The following is a 17,002-nucleotide window of genomic DNA, read 5'->3' as shown; positions in this document are numbered from 1 at the left end:
TATCTTTTATTTAAAATGTACATATTCATATTTACAAGAATTTCTATTTACCTTTTTTGGTATTGTATATTGCTCATAAAATGTGTTCATTGACAGCAAAGTGGAATCAAAGTCAAACTCCTTGTTGTTGAAATAAACCTGATTGTAATTCTGATAAACTCCCTTTAGGACAGCGCATCAGAAAAAAGGAGATTATAGCGCCCGGAATCTCACTGGTGAGTGTGCTGAGTACTAATGTAGAACATGCTATACTGATGAAATGTTATGTTATTTTACTGCCCATACTAAAAGATAGTAAATGTTTAAGCACGGCACTCATTCCAAAGACGTCTCCAGCAGTAACATGATATGCTTTCTGTTAGAAGACTCAGATCTGCAATATCCATCATCTAAAGTTTAGAAAACTTGTACTTTATTAATTTTTTACCTGAGGTGACTAAAATTAAATGTGAGCCCAAACTGGGCCAAGATCAAAATGTAAACCTTTTTGGTGGCCTTTACATCACAACCATGTTTACCGTCCCACTGCTTTAAATTATTAGCAAGAAACCTAACAAAAATGTGTTAGGCATGAATATTTCTCATTTCAAAAATCTTACACAGTTGGAAAAGCTGGTTTGTTTCATTCTAATAGGTGCCACATTTGTAAGGATAGAGCATTTAAAGAGCAGAGTTAGGTCTGATGGGTTGCTAAAGTTACCCAATCATCTCTGGCAACGTCAAACTCTACCCACAAATGCATTTTCTTTACAAAAAGGGGCACCATTTAGGCTGAAAACAACAGGAATTCCTATTGCATGATATTTAGTACAAACATGCTGGCATTGTTACAGCAAAGAAAAAGAAAAAAATGACAAACTTGTTTTTTTTAATTATTGTTTAAGCTAAGTTTAGTCATTTACAAAGAGGTTTGTGGATATTTAAGCAGAGGACAATGGCCTTCCCTGAGTACCAGTCTGGAACTAAATCAATCCTCCAAACACAGACATGACTGAACTAAAGAGGATTTTTTTTGTTTATTTTTTCAGTCCATAAGTGAAATTTAATGAAAGTCTTGTGAAATGACCCGCCATCACTGAGCACGCTTCATAAAGCGAGTGCAGCTCATAGATACTGGCTCTGACATTTGTTTCCTTTCATTATCAAGTTACTGGTGGGTAATCTTTCTAATAAATGGCCCATACTATGCCAAGAATAATGTCAAAAGCTGTTCACAGGATAGAAAGCAGATGGACGTGACATGTCATTTATTTATTTTTTTATTAGAGAAATCAATCATTAACATTCTAAGCTTTAACGTGTTACAATCAGTGGCGTGATAAGTTAATTGGTGCAGAAAAACTCCACACCTATTAGCAGCAACTAATTTTTTGTGGTCCATACCACTGAACCACCACACTAGAAAAGCTATTTTATATACGATAAATGCAATTAAATGTTTATACATAAAACTACAAATAAAGGCTCGTACATATTGTTCATTCACTGAACGGAAAAATTCAACATTCTTGTCAGTTTTCTTATAATGGATGCCTACATGGATTTGTCACTGTAGAAGGAATGGAGACACATTAACATCGCTGAAATTTATTCCAAGATTTTGGGGAATTTGTTACAGGATTATAAATACAGGACTTGATGTCTATAATGCCTCACAAAAATTTTACATTCCTTGCATTTTATTGCATTTTTAATGTCCTTCTACTTCTTCTTTCGGCTTTTCCCTTTCAGGGGTTGCCACAACGAATCATCTGTCTCCCTCTACCCCACATTCGTCTGCAAAGATCTCAGTCCATGGAGGTTCTTGTCTAACTTCATCTGTCAACCTGTCCATCACCACAGCAAACAAGAAGAGTCTTAGAGCCAATACTTGATCGGGTCCCACTTCCACCTGGACCTCCTCTGCCCCACCTACAGCACACCTCGCCACTGTCCTACAGCTCTCATACACGTCCCCCACCATCTAACACACTTCTCTGCTGCTGCAGACCTCCTCCTACAATACCACAGCACCTCATGTTACAACCACATGGTTGGATGTGTTTAACTCAACAAATACAAACTAATACATAGCTGAAGTGCAAGAAAATTGATGCTTTTTCAAACCGTAATGAAACGTCGAAAACGTTTGATGGCATATCTATTCAGCCCCTTGTAATCTGAGACCCCTAAATTTGATCTAACGCAAATAGTCGTCAGACGTTTCCTGGTGAGTCACTGGGTACGAATCCGGCTGTTCTGTGAAGGCCTCAGAGGTTATTTTAGAGAACATTAGAGAGAGAAAAAAGGCATCATGAAGTCCGAGGAACACAGCTGATCGGTCAGGGATAAAGTTGTGAAGAGGGTTAAAGCTGCATATCTGCCTGTCATGGAGGTTGACATCCCATACCTCGCAATTTCTGATATAAAATGATTCCATGAAGCCAAAAATGTTACTTTTTGCCCTATCCGCAAAGCATTATATGTTGAGGTAAACTAAAACGGTGGTTCACTCTGAACACGCTTAACCTGACTCTAGCCAGATTGATATCGCTCCGCCTAGCTTCACTCACATCCATCTGGGACATCTCCCATAGAGTGATTTCTCCAACCAAATTTATTGTCTAGCCAATCAGGACGCAGGGCTGGCATTTCATAGATGTGACGTAGTGGAGACGCGACCGTGAGATTCAGACAACAATGGCGGCTCGCATCGAGGAAGCAAGCGTTAGCATTGATGCTGCTATTTCTTCCGTGTTGTCCAATCTACCTAATATTGTTTCATTAAAAGAACATCAGAGAACGCCTCTGAAGACTTTTGTTGGTGGAAACCATGTTTTCGCCCTTCTCCCGACCGGATTTGGTAAGTTTTGTTTTCTGGGGCGCGTCCGTGGTGGAGCGGTTAGCGCGAACCATGTTAGGAGGCCTTTAGTCCTCGACGCGGTCGGCCCGGGATCAACTCTGACCCGCGGTGCTTTGCCGCCTGTCTTCCCCCCTCTCAGCTCACTGTCAATAAAACACGTGCCACTAGAGCTGCAAACACATTTAAAAAAAAAAAACTTTATTTTTCTTCCTGCGTCGCTCTCACAGCGTCACGGGTTACCTTTGGTGTGAGTGGTTGAAATAGCACGTCGATAAAGGTGACAGACAAGTGGCTTATCCAATCATATGCAAGGATTTTTGATAAGGGCCAGCCTTCAATAAAGGCAATTCCTATGGAGAGGTCCCAGAGGGATGTGAGTGAAGCTAGGCGGAGCGAAATCCATATGGCTAGGGTCAGGTTAGAACACGCTATCCTCATGGTAAAACATGGTGGGAGCAGCATCATGTTGTGGTGATGTGTTCTACAGCAGGGACAACACAACAAGACCCAATTAAATACAACTGAAGGTTGCAGTTGTAATATGGCCAGAGGTCCAAAAGTTCAGTGTTTATGGATAGCTTTGGTTAGCACTGTATGAACTGTATGGAGAAACTGCATAGAATTTGTTATTATAGGTAATAGTATACTAGATCTAAGCAGTCTCGAGTTAAATCAAGACAAAGTTTACTACGGGAAACACTGCAAGACCTCAAGAAAGTCTCCATCATGTTTCCTATTCAGAAGATGAACAATAAAACAACTACCGTGTCTCAGATGCTCAACACTGTGTAATCGTTCCACAGTCGTCAGAGTTGTTTACTTCAAAATGATTAAACTATTTCCAAATTGAATAAAAAAATGAAACAGGCTTTACCTGGTAGAGGGCCAGAGAGTGACCATATCTGTAGAGAGGCCCGCTGCTGACGGGCACCACGTCCCATGCGCTGGTGTCTGGGTTGTAGCTGAGCAGAGAGAGAGAGAGACATCAGCACCCAGAGCCATGAAAGTCACTTTTAATAAAGCACAACCTGACCTGCCAACACAGCTTACTTGAGCACCATGTGGTAGTTGGAGTAGTTGAAGGAGTAGCCTCCCACCACCCACATCAACCCAGAATGCACCAGGGCTCGGTGGGAGGCCCGGCCCAGAGACTGAGCCGACGGCTTGATGCTGGGCAGCATCCAGAAAGCCTCCGTGGAGGGAACAGGGAGGGTGCAGTCGGGACCTGAAGCAAACAGAGAAGCATTTTATTTACACACGTATCTACAGGTCTAAAACAATCATTTATTACAGCTAGCTAACATTTTTTTTTACTGATACTGGATGTTCAGGGTTTATCCTTAAAAAACTGGATTAAAGGAGGTAAAATAGTTGACTCTGGCGCCCTCTAGTAACAACAATAAGGTATTTTTGTTGAGGTATTTTTGAAGACATTATTTTTACTTTAATAATGTTTCTGTTTCAACAAGCTAAATGTGATATCTTCCATCTACTTACCAGCTTTAAAATAAATACAGAACTGGGAAATTTTTTTAAACATCCTCTAATTTCACTGTGCTTTGCTTCCAAGGACCCAAACCATGTTTTCAGCTTGCAGGTTCTTGGTGATCCCCTAGTTGTCGTTAAAATACTTCCTAATTGTCTTTGTGACACACTGCTACTAAAAACATTCCTAAAGGATCCACTTTAAATGTTTCCTTTTGAGTTGACTTTCAGAATATTAACAACACGTCCATTTATTTGACTAACTCAGTTCACTAAGTAAACCACATTAACTAGATTAATTTAACACAGGCTGATGTTTTCAAATATTTATTTCTGTTAATTATGATTATTTTTCCACTTACAGCTACTGCAAACATGACCATTAACATTAGAATACTACATCAGACCAACAAAACTATTTTTAATACAAATATGTTAATGAAAAGCATGTATAATACCTGTTTAAAGCTTGATATCTGAAGGTACTTTTATTTTGACACATAAACTCCAATGGAACATTAATTCTAATTCATAGAACGTGACTGCATGCCGCTGATATAGGATCCCACAGGTAGTTGACTCAGAGTAGAGATCCAAACAAATAATCGAGTTAACATTAACTGTCGATTAACGGCTGATTAGATTTGTTCTATCTGATCAACTGATAACGTCCGCTTAGACCGGCGGTCTGCAACCTGTGGTTCAGGAGTTGCAAGTGGCCTTTCAGTCCTCCCACTGTTGCACTTAATAACGTTCGCCAAATATGATAAGGATTGAGCAATGTTTTAAAATCTATAGGTAATAAATGAATGCTGTTTTTTTTACACCAATAATGTAAGGAATATATTTTGTAGGGTCTTCTGGTTTTGGTCTTCTGGTTGATATTACATGTGTTTTTGGTGTTGTTTCTATGAAGAAGAAAAAATAATATTGCATTAAACAAAATGTATTCATTCTCTTACATTGCAAAAAGGAAACTAAAAGTATATAATATGTTCTTCAAATGAGTGTATTTGTCTTCAAACTTATTAAGATTATCTGCCAATGGAATGTGTATTTTGACCCCTAAAATAAGATAATTAGATGTCTGCACTTGAAATTAGATCTTATTTCCTATTTTAAGTACAAAAATCTATTTGCACTGGGACATCATTCAAACTTGACTGCTCAAATCAAGGACAACTACAATCATTTCAGGAAAATTTTACTTATTTTTAGTTCCCTTTTTTTGCAGTGTATGTAAGAATCCAATGCTTTCCTTTATTTAATAAGCTTATAAAATATTTTTTTTAATTTTATTTAAAATGTAAACATATTTATTGATGTTAATATTGTAAAAACTGGTAATTAGGTTTTGGAGGCTTACTCAGTCTTTGTGGCTCTAAACACATTTTATTAGCTGGACCAAAGGCAAAAATGGCTCCTCAGGTTGTAAAGGTGGCTGACCCCTGCGTTAGACCTTCAGTGTTGCAGTAAGGCTGCCATCCAGAAGAGGGCGCTGCTGCCCATTCTAAAACTAAGCCAGACAGCAGCGGTCCAAACCAGATCCTGTGTGGGATTATTTTACATCGTTTAATGACAAGGATACAAAATGCTCTTTATGAGGTTCTGTTTTAAAATATAAACATAAAATATTTGATAAATATGACCAAATTTATGTGAAAATAATGTGTGAGAAACCCACAATTTTTTGTTTATTCAGTCAGCATCTAATACACAATAAACTGTTAAAATATAATAATGTGCCTCTTTCACAATGCAGCATTTTGTAAAAAAAAATAAAATAAAAAAAAATATTAAAGAAACTTTTGGAAACCGTGCATCATTTCCTCCCCGTTCATAATGATCCACACCTTTGTGTTGGTCTATGACATGGCATCTAATAAGATTACGCTGCTGACATCTGTGCTTGTAATTACACTAAATGTGAAACGAATGCAAGAGGTGTGAATACTTTTATATGTTGCTGCAGACCAGAGAGTAAATAATCACTTTGTTTAAGCTCAAAATTGTCAAAAGAAATTCTGGCCCTTTTATCTATATTCTATATATGCAAGTTACATCATTCCTACTTCCATGTCCTGCTTCCATTCAGTTTTCAGTGCTTTACCCAAATGGGCATTTAAAAAAAAAAGGTAAAAAACAAAGCAACTGGACTTGTTTTCCGTAGTTGAAGACGTTTCGCTTCCTCTCCTGGAGGCTTTCTCAATTCAAAAAGTCTGGAGTAATGTGGAGTAATGGCTTAGATAACATGCAAATTCAACAGAAACAGGTCCACCCCTTAGTAATGGGCGGTCGTTAAAGCCATTAAGCCAGCAGATTGGACTGAAAATGGTCCACTCCTCTGTAACGAGGAGTTGTTAGGGTTGTTATTGGCTTGGCTTAAAGGAACAATGTTTTGATCACCCGAATGAGGGTGAGAGTTAAGGTGATGGTTGGCCAGAATTAATCCTATTGCTGTATTGTAAGTTTTTGAATGTTGGAACCTAAGGCCCCCTCCTCTGTTTAAGGTTGTTTTTTCTCTCTTAACATAGATGGTTTCCTTCACACCCCTTTTAAACCATCTGTCTTCTTTGTTCAAAATGTGAACATTTTGGTCCTCAAAAGAGTGTCCTTTGTCCTTAAGGTGTAGGTGGACAGCAGAGTCTTGTCCTGAGGAGGTAGCTCTCCTGTGTTGAGCCATGCGTCTGTGGAGAGGTTGTTTGGTTTCTCCAATATAAAGATCAGAACATTCCTCACTGCACTGAACTGCATACACCACTCCGCTCATCTTAGGTTTGGGGGTTTTGTCCTTTGGATGCACTGCGTCTGTCTGAGGGTCCTGTTTGGTTTGAAATGTACTGGGATTTTGTGTTTGGAGAAAATCCTCTTGAGTTTTTCAGAGACTCCAGCAACATATGGGATGACAATGTTTTTTCGTTTATTCTTCTCACCATTATGTTCTGCAGCGGGTCTTTTGGATTTTCTTGCTGATTTGACAAAAGCCCAGTTAGGGTACCCACAGGTTTGGAGGGCATCTCTGATGTGTTTCTGTTCCTTGTGCTTCCCTTCTGTTTTAGTCGGGACATGCTCGGCCCGGTGTTGTAAGGTTCTGATGACAGAAAGTTTGTGCTCCAGTGGGTGGTGTGAGTCAAAAAGAAGATATTGGTCTGTGTGTGTGTGTGTGTGTGTGTGGGTTTCCTATACACTTCAATGTTGAGGTTACCGTCTCCTTCCATGTTCAATGTTCACCAAACAGTCGAGTTTGGTGAACATTGTGTGTGGGTTTCCTATACACTTCAATGTTTTTACACCTGTAACAAATTATAAGTAAACAAAAAAAATCACCAATGGGATTTTTGCATTTTAACAATCCTGTTATTCCTGCATTTCAGACATTAGTCCAGGAGAGGGCGCTGCATCATCATTGAATGTAACAACTGTGTTCAACCTGTGACTTCAGTACATAACGCTTGGTTTGTCTTTTGAGTTAAGATGAACAAAAATTATTTTTTATGTATGGATTACTGAGGTCCAGTTGAAGCAATCATCGGTCGGTGGGTGAGGAATGAATTTAAGTTTCCAAAATGTATTGTCTTGTCTTTTTTCCCCCTCTCAAACACTAAAGGTCTATCAGGTAACTAAATCAAAGCCCGGAAACCAAACCAAAAGTTAAAACGTTGCATTAAAATAGTCTGTCTCTTTAAGGAATTAAAATGTTCCAATATGTCAAGACGTTTTAGCATTCTACATTTAGACATTATAAAAAGTATAATATTCGGATAATGTGTTGGAAATAAGCAGGAAGGATGTAGCTGTTTGTTGTGTTTGTATCATCCTAAGCTGCATTTTCACTCTTTTTTTTTCCACATTAATAATAATTTTAAAAGACATTTAAAAAGATCATCTCCATGTGGTGGAATCATGGGAAATGTGGTCTATGTTCTGAGAAAATAACCATCTCTCCCTGTTTCGCAGTGATTTTTCAGTTCCTCTCCCTGATCCTAAAAGAACTTGACTGGTATGTGTGTGTGGCGGTTTACCTTGCCAGCTGTCGTTGCAGACGCACAGCTTTTCCCCGGTCAGGTCGCAGTAGCCGTGATCCGGGCTGCCGCAGTTGTCCCGGCAGTACGGGATGTCGCAGGCCTCTCCTTTCCAGTACTCGTCACATTCACAGTACACGCGACCCGCCACAGAGTTCCCTGCGCTGCATCTGCCGTGGCCCGAGCAGTTGTTGGGACAGGAGTTGATCCTGAGCAAATCAGGCAGCAATATTAACTTAATTTCAATAATATTAAAAAGGAGTGAGACATGTGGACGTGGTATTAAATTAGCAATTTCAAGCAGTCATGGAGTTGTTGGTTTTTTTGTTAGTTTTATTTTTGCTTAGAATTACAGTTTGTGCAGATGAGTTCCAAGCAATCTGATAGAAAGTTTATTGGGATGCTCTAATTACCCTCTACAAGGTTCCTTCAGGTTCGCTAGAAGGCATTTGAACAGCAGACAACTGTTGATCATCACCAGTTCCGCAATTCAATGAATTATCAGAAGATCACCGTCCGATTATTGCATGAATAAAACCACCTATAACGCGGAGATAAAGCATTTTCCGCCAACAGCTTTTTCCTTGTGTGTTTTGTTCTTTTTTGTGGCAGATCAGCTAACTCATTTGATCTCAGCAAGCCTGAAGATTTTGCTTAATCTCATTTTTGGGGAAGCAGAGCAGATATCTAAACTCTGACCAGAGTTTTGATGTCAGTGACTTTCTTTCTCATCTCTTCTTACATTTCTCTAACACAGGGCATTATGTGCTATTTTTGTAGATCTTTAGGCCCACTTTATGGCCTAAAGATGGCTTTATAGCTTATTTCCTTAATAAATGAATTCATTCGAAAACTCCTCACTGTCTTAATCAGGTTATATTTGTCTTATATTATCATTTGTTTGATAATCTGAAACAGTTAAGTGTTAATAATGAATAATTAAAAAAAAAATCTTTGAACTAGCAATTATTTTAAAACAAACAATATAAATGGTTCAAGTAAAATGAATAAAAATCTTAATTCAAAGCATATTTATCAGATATCTACCAAGAGACAAGAAGGACCAGTTTTAGGAGTGGAAATCAAACCTACCAGACATGAGACAAGCATTAAAAACTGGACGAGGACACAAGAGTGAACAGATTTAATGGCAGGATAAAATATTCCCCTTTCAAACAGCAAATCAAACCTAAAATAGGAGTGCTGTGATAAATGGGATTCATGGACCACAGGCAGAAAAACTATCTTTTTGTTAACACCAAAAGCTGAATTGCGACCGTACAAGGTAGTCATGACAACCAGTCTAACCTTCGTGTGTGTGTGTGTGTGTGTGTGTGTGTGTGTGTGTGTGTGTGTGTGTGTGTGTGTGTGTGTGTGTGTGTGTGTGTGTGTGTGTGTGTGTGTGCGCGCGCGCGTCCTCCCTCCACCCCCGTGCGTCCTCCCGCATATCATTCAATTTTTTCATCAAGGTTATCATTATTGGCACAGACGGACAGGTGTGTCTGCTTTATGTGGCACAAACCAGCCAGGCGGTAGCAGGGCACAGCAAAAACCCAACTATACGGTGACGTTATGTTAGTTTAATTTCTTTTTGCCATATTAATATTCTTATCACACAAGCAAAATCTGTTTTTTTTTTGTTTGTTTCTGCGCTCAATTCCATCAATTTTAACATTAATATTGGTTTTCTTCTTGGGGGAAGCCTAGCATATCTTGGCAGTGTGTGGGTATCCTTTTATATAAACAGAGAAAACTGGACAGAGAACAGAAAATAGAGTGTCAGACCTGGAACAAGATCTATTTATAGGGGAAATATGATATATTAGAACCATAAAAATTTCTGAAAAGAAATGAATCACATTTGGCTTTACCATTATTGAAAAAGCAGACAGGTCATTTTAAAAGAACCTTTTCAACAAAAAAGCCATTGTAACCATATTTTTCTTAAAACCAGAAATGAGTACCTTGCATGGATTATAATGTCTTATTGGGATCTCTAGTTTTTGATGACCTTGTTGTACAAAAGACACAGACTGTATTATTGATTTAAAAAGAGCTTTTAACAGTGTGGCCACTTATTGGCAACATAGTGAAAAGGGATTAAGGACAAAAGTAATTTATGCAGGAAATGTAGACGAGCTTCCTGTAAGCAAGATGGCTTGTCTTGCCCCGGTCTGATTACATATCCGCCTTTTAAAGTCCAACGTAGGTTTAGCGTTTGCTAGAATGAATTATTTTGGGGGGGACATAGACATTGTTTGCAAGTGAACTAACTAACTCACTGACCATTCAGACTTACTAGAAAATCTTTGAACCCCTGGGGAGGGTACCGCTTTGTTAGATTTTCATACTGGCGCTCAGTAAAAAAAAACCCTTCTCTCCTGAATTCTGTCTCCTCGCTGGATACGAGTCACCTTTCAAATCTTCCCTCCATGAACTAAAATTCAGGCTAGAATCGTAGCTGTTTTGTCTTGGGGTTGACATTGTGTCGTGCATTGATTTAGGGCTCTGCATTTTTCTGCCATGTGCTAATTGTTCTATCCTTTAGAACTTTGTTTTTGTACCAGTTATTGTTTTTTTTTGGAAGTAAAAAGCCAGAATACAGAAAAGGAGGCATTGTAAAAACGATGAAGACTATCTTAACATTATGTTCTCCAAAGTCACAGAGCTGTTTGGAGAGAAGCTACTTTTGCAAATCTTATCAACAATCAATCTGCTTTCTTTTTGGTGTCGACAGACGGAATGGAGATGAATTTTGCACTTTTCAAATACAAAACCTTTCATAGCTATGGCTGAGTTTGTGCCTTGCCTCTTTGAGCTGAGAGCTTGGTTTTGACACAGACAACATTACATATTTTCTGTTTACAGCAAAGATTTTATCATTAAATGGGAAAAGGTAACAACGTCTAATAACAAAGTGTCCAAAATGTTGATTTGACACGTCAAAGGGTCCTTGTGGTGTTCTGGCTTCAGACATAGAAAATTCAGGAAATGGCTTACACAGTTGCTAGATTTCCTACTCTTTGCGGCTCTTTAGCCCCTTTTTCATTGCCACTCAAAAGTCTGGGGCTTTTCAAATCTCGTGTAGCGTTCTGAAACACATTTACCCGGCTAATTTCGCTTTCCTGGGGCTTTGGTCTCTCAAGTAACCCAATACTTTGCTCTGCTTTCAAGGGTGGAGTAAGTAGTAGTAAGGAGATGTGGAGTTTACAAACCTATCGATTTTATAACCTCAATTATCACAAAAAGTAGTTTTAATCTGTTTTTAGCAGAGAAAGTGCTCCTCCAAACTTCATCTGTGCAGTCAGTTTATCAGGATTATGAGGCAGTTTTAATTCTGCTCAGACTTGTCAGGAGCGGCAGAGACCCGCTAACAGGCTGGGCTCACTGGGGAGGCAGGGTTAGTCGGCCAGACAGTCTGGGATTTCCCACTGACTGGATCATGTTGGTTGCGGCTGAAAAGTCACTATAAAGTGTTTACAAAGTTAGAAGAAGAAGGAGAAATCTTTATTTGTCATTGTACATTCCAATTCTGCATTTAACCCATCCTTTAGGGATCAGTGGGCGGCTTTACAGCGTGCGGGAAGCCACCTGGGGCTAAGGGTCTTGCTCAGGGACACACAGTGCCAGTCTGCGGGGACTGAATCGGGTACTTAGAACCTTCTCAGAGTACGAGCATGTTGCTCTAACCACTAGGCCAGTTAGTGGGGGATAGCTGGGCATAACAGATATCAAATGTGAAAATCTTGGCTGGATGTTTTTGCTGTTTCGAGTTAATTATAAACTGTTGCGCCAACTCTGTGTGCGTGTGTGTGTGTGTGTGCGTGCGGAGTAGGCTCCGCCTTCCGTGGCAGAGAAAGAGGGAGAGACCTTCTCAGTGTTTATAGCCTTTAACCGAAATAAAATAAATTTTGCTGTATCTGTGATACTTTACTTCAAAATTGTCCCCATCATTCTCGCTATGGCTGAGGAAAAATTATACTCATAAAGATCAGTATTTTCTACCCTCCACTTCCTAAGCCCCCCCCCCCCCCCCCCCCCCCCCCCACACACACACACACACACACAGACAACTGCGGTCCCTGCACTGCCCAGGCAGAAAGAAGCTGTGCTTTATTTTTAATTACTTATATAGAGTTGGGGCAGTGTAAAAGGGGCTAAGGAGATGGAGTTGTCCTCCTGTTTCTCCAGAGTCCCGATGAGTGGCAGGATATGGACAAAACATCTCTGCGTTTGTCTGTTTGTTCGCTGTCTTCTTGTCGCCACCAAATGGACCAGAGTAGTACCGCACTGTTTCCTAACAATGTCCCATAAATGGCCCCTAGCAGAATTTCTAGTTTGTGCTGTTTTTTTCTACATGTTATTTTAATTCAAATTAAAAACGCTGCTGAAAGTCATAAAAAACTCCCCAGGCAAAATGACGCAGCGTGATCATCAACGCCAGTCTAACCTTGAGCGGGCTTTCACACTTAAAGAGGTCACAAAAAGATTCCCAACAGGGAAACGGCAGCAGTGGAATCATCCATCAGAAGCTTAAAACCGCTCAAACACAGAAGATCCTCTGCAAACGTGAAGACATGTTTCACCATGTTTCACCATGTTTTACTGAAAAACCTCCAACAGCTGGTAAAAACTAGAGGCACAAAGTGTGCCATCCTTCAACTTCATTTCTGTTCTTTTGTCCTTGCCGAGTCTCACTTCCTCGCCTCTCTCTTGTTTCAGAAAAGGTTGCCTTTTCAGCGTTCTCATGGATATTTCAGTCCCTTAAATTCCCTCTGAGATGGATCCAGGAGAGAGCAAGCTAAAAGCCAGGAAGTGTTTTTAACAGGCTGTTGTTACTGAGAGGAGGCACACCGCATCTGTTTTCAGCCCTCTTGGTACTTCTTCACTGTCGTTTCTGACTCATAGGCAGATTTGCTCTACAGCTGCACATCCTGTCTGCCATCCTGCCAAAGGAGTATCTCATGGAGATACAGACAGCGCACTTCATTGCTTCCGTGCTCACTCAGTTAGATGCCACTGTTAGATTGGCTTTACTAGTGTACTAGGTTTTTTCTTTCTTGTCTTTCTTTAAATGAAGGTGGCCACCTTCCACTGTATTCAAATATTCAGCTGTGTACTAAAAAAGTGAACTTGTTGATGTCTAATCTTATTTTTTTTATCAATCACTGGGAAAATAAAGTCATTGAATCACTTATTTGATTGCACTTTAGCAGCAGAAACTAACTTTGTTTTACTCATTGAACAAAAGGTATCAACCATCTTGCACTTTGCTGAGGAAAAACCTCCTTCTAGCCCAGAATCTGAATCAACGCAGTCGTTTTTCTTAGAGAGCAAAGGTGTGGAGTGTTTTATTAAGGGCCAGAAGCGGGCTCTGCGACGACATTTCAGGATTTTTGCCGACTTCTTTCAGCATCATTCGGTCTGCTTTCAGGGCGGACTTGATCAGACGGTCAGGCCTGCTGGCATGTTAGAATATCTTTGTTTTTTTAGGCATCCACTTGTACTAGATGTAGAGTAGGATGGGTGGATTCCAATTATTTAAGACCCCTTCAATCCCTGACCAAGAACACAAGCTGTTATAAAGTTCTACCTCAGACCACTCTGCTGACGTCATCATGGTGTTCACCCTCATTTCAACAGTCTGCAGCACACCAAAGTAGATGTTTGAGTCCTAAACGGGGAAAACTACGTTTAAGATGCTGAGGAAATATGTGCTAACAATTTGGGCATGAGTTCATTTTCAGTCATTTTAAGGGGGAATTTATGTGGGCATTTTCTAATTTATTCTTAACCCGAAAATAAATTTTGTTAACTACTTCTAATTTACTGACTAAAAATTTAAATAATATTTTTTTTGGACAGTTTTGATTATTATTTATACTACCCACATTTCCGTGGATTTTGAATCATTCCTATTTAATTCCCACATATCCAAAATGCGTGAACAAGACTTTTTTTGGATGTCCTGAATATATCCCCAAACTGCAGATTCTGAAGCATCCCGGCTGCATTTGATGAGGGTTACTAAAGGTCAAAGGTATGTTTAAGCCAGAGTTTGACTCCAACAAAACACAAGCCGTGATGAACACCCGAGTCAGCAAACAAAAAGGAACGTGCCTGGAAATCCTCCAACCAGTGACGTTTCAATTCTTCTTCCTAATCTGCATCAGAAGTGGGTGATGCAGCAGAGTTGCAGAAAATATAGCTTGGTCTATCTATTTTATAGCAACTTTGAAATGAACAGCAGAGAAGGAGATTCTCCAGATCGGAAAGAGTTGGTTGGGGGTGGGGGGGGGGGGTTTCGGGTCTCTTACTGGAGGATTTCCAGGCACGTTCCTTCCAGAAGGAGACCCTGGGGCAGACCCAGAACCAACTGCAGGGACTATGTATCTCTTCTAGCGTTAAAATGTCTTTGAATCTGCTTTTGTGGGCCTTTGTGAACTTTTAACCACCCATTGTCAAAATACCACTGGGAGGCCATAAATGAGAAAAGAACGACCAACAAAGGAGACCCCAGTCGGGATGTCACAGATAGACAGCGTGCAGAACGTACGAGTAGGCGATGTTGAAACCAGTCAGGTTGTAGGCAGCGTCGCTGAAGAAGTGGAGCAGGGCGTATCCAGACGTCGTCACCACCTCGGGTGCCGTCTCCTTCTCCTTCGTCTCCGGTACCACCAGACCACTGGGAGAGATCCGACAAAGGGAACCCAGACAGCTCAGTGTTAATAATGAATCATGAAGAAGGGTGTTTTGATGCTGTTGTCTTTTACAAACTGTAATTTTTAAGTAATGTCCCACAAGAGGTTTAGGAAGAAAAGAAAATGAGCTAAGCAAGTGGAGTCCCTGCAGTCATGATGACAGTGATTAGCTCTAAACAAAACCCTACTGCAGCGCAGAGGCACAATCCACTTTATCTTTTCATTTGATGATGTGTTTCCTCTGAGGATTGGCAGCGCTTTATTTGTTTGGCCTGTCACTTCTAATTTTCAACGCAATGCACCAGGAAACCCTTAGACTTGGTCTGATCTGCCTTCTGCAGCCGCACACCTGCTCCTTCCATGTGTTTAAGACTATTCTCTTGTAGAATAGTCTTAATTCAACAACAATGAAGAGTTTTCAAGCTCCAGCGACAACTTGGCAGTCCTTTATCTAAAGTTCTTTTAGCCATCCGGAGGTTGTGGTGCTGCTGGGCTTTAGATCACTTTCGTCCTGCATAAGCCAAGCATGCTTGGGCTTAGGCTCACAAACGAGCTGGACCTAGACTGCAGAACTTAATGGTTTCATCACTTTATGAAAAGCTGTGCAGCTCCTTAAACAGTACCGCCACCATGGATGGCTGTAGGTATGATGTTCTTTTTTTTTATGGTCTGTTAATCTTGCATTCTTGCAGCATTTTTCCCCCCTGATCAGTTCACATGTTTTTGTTTTTGTTTACTCAAATCTCTTCGTTGTCATTGATTCATGAACACTGGTCTGTAGTGAGATTAGTGAGGACTGGTAGTGGTTTGGATGTTGTGCTATGTTCCTTTGTGATTTTCTGGATGAGTTGTCAATGCACCCTCATAGTAAGTCTGTTAGGCCAGCTAATGCTGGGGAGGATCATCACTGTTTAGTGTTTTCTCTATTGGTGGATAATGGCTCTCACTGTGGTTTGCGGAGTCCCAAAGCCTTAGTCATGGTAGTTTAACACTTTTCACACTGATAGACATCAATTACTTTGTTTGTCATCTATTCTTGGCTTTCTTTAGAATGGTTTATCATTTGTTTCTTTTTTTGATTGCGCAGCCTCCTTTGCGTCGTCAGACAGCTTCTGTTTAGGTGATTTTCTGAATTCACAGGTCTGAGAGTAAGCAGGCCTGGCATGCTTTGTAAAATTCATAGTTTATCAAGTGGGCAATTACTTTGTCATAAAGGCCCAGCTACGTCTTGTCATGTTCTGATTCATGTGGAGATTTTTGTTCATCGGTTCCTCCTTCCGAAGCCCGAAAGTGAAATCAGGTTTTGTAAAGCAATCCACAAAGGGGCAAATACTTTTTTTCACAGTAGGTAGGTAATGTTGTCATTGTTTGCGCAATAATGTTTGCTTTTTTTCCCCCCAACTTTAAAAGTCTTCACGCAGGAGAGAAAATGAGCTTTTAATTTGAGATAGGTAGAAAGCAGGCGGTTGGTAAATGGATTGCGGTATTCCTGCAGATAAGGAATGTTAGTGGCATAAAAGAGGGGCTACAAAAGCAAAAACATGCAATAAAGCTCCAAGAGCAGTTTAAGTGTCATTCTGGGATAATGTGAGCAATCGCTGTATTTTTCTCTCCATTATTGCCGCTTTGTGCAGCGACTGTAATTATGAGGCCCATTGTTTGGCTATATGTTGACTCATTCGCCTGCAGGAGCGCACGTTTTCAGGCGCCATTAAAGAGGTGGCGAAGGTTTCCCTAGTCATTTCCCTATCACCTCCCTCAGACACCTCGCCTATTCATAGCAGCAGGCACTCACCTGAACACAGCAATCAAGGGGGCATAAACAGAGTCCCCGTCATAGACGTACATGTGGTCCCAGCAGCACTCCGTGGCAAAGTGATTGAAGCGCAGCCTGAGCGCCGCATTAGGGCTGGGAGAAAAGAGAAAGAGCACAAAATGGATAGGTACGACAA

General features: G+C 40.3%; 1 protein-coding gene across 1 annotated transcript in view; it reads right to left on the bottom strand.

The window, feature by feature from the left end:
* Positions 1–17,002, bottom strand: part of LOC118556218 (attractin-like protein 1) — a gene marked incomplete at its 3' end in the record, with an annotated part of 111,226 nt that overhangs the window by 42,503 nt on the left and 51,721 nt on the right. The window contains 5 exon segments of the mRNA XM_036126082.1: positions 3,717–3,804; positions 3,893–4,067; positions 8,350–8,558; positions 14,906–15,034; positions 16,846–16,959. Coding sequence (XP_035981975.1) covers positions 3,717–3,804; positions 3,893–4,067; positions 8,350–8,558; positions 14,906–15,034; positions 16,846–16,959 — 715 coding nt within the window.

Source organism: Fundulus heteroclitus, chromosome 22, assembly GCF_011125445.2.
Source record: "Fundulus heteroclitus isolate FHET01 chromosome 22, MU-UCD_Fhet_4.1, whole genome shotgun sequence".
Lineage (NCBI taxonomy): Eukaryota > Metazoa > Chordata > Actinopteri > Cyprinodontiformes > Fundulidae > Fundulus > Fundulus heteroclitus.
This window is presented reverse-complemented; position numbering and strand designations above follow the sequence as displayed.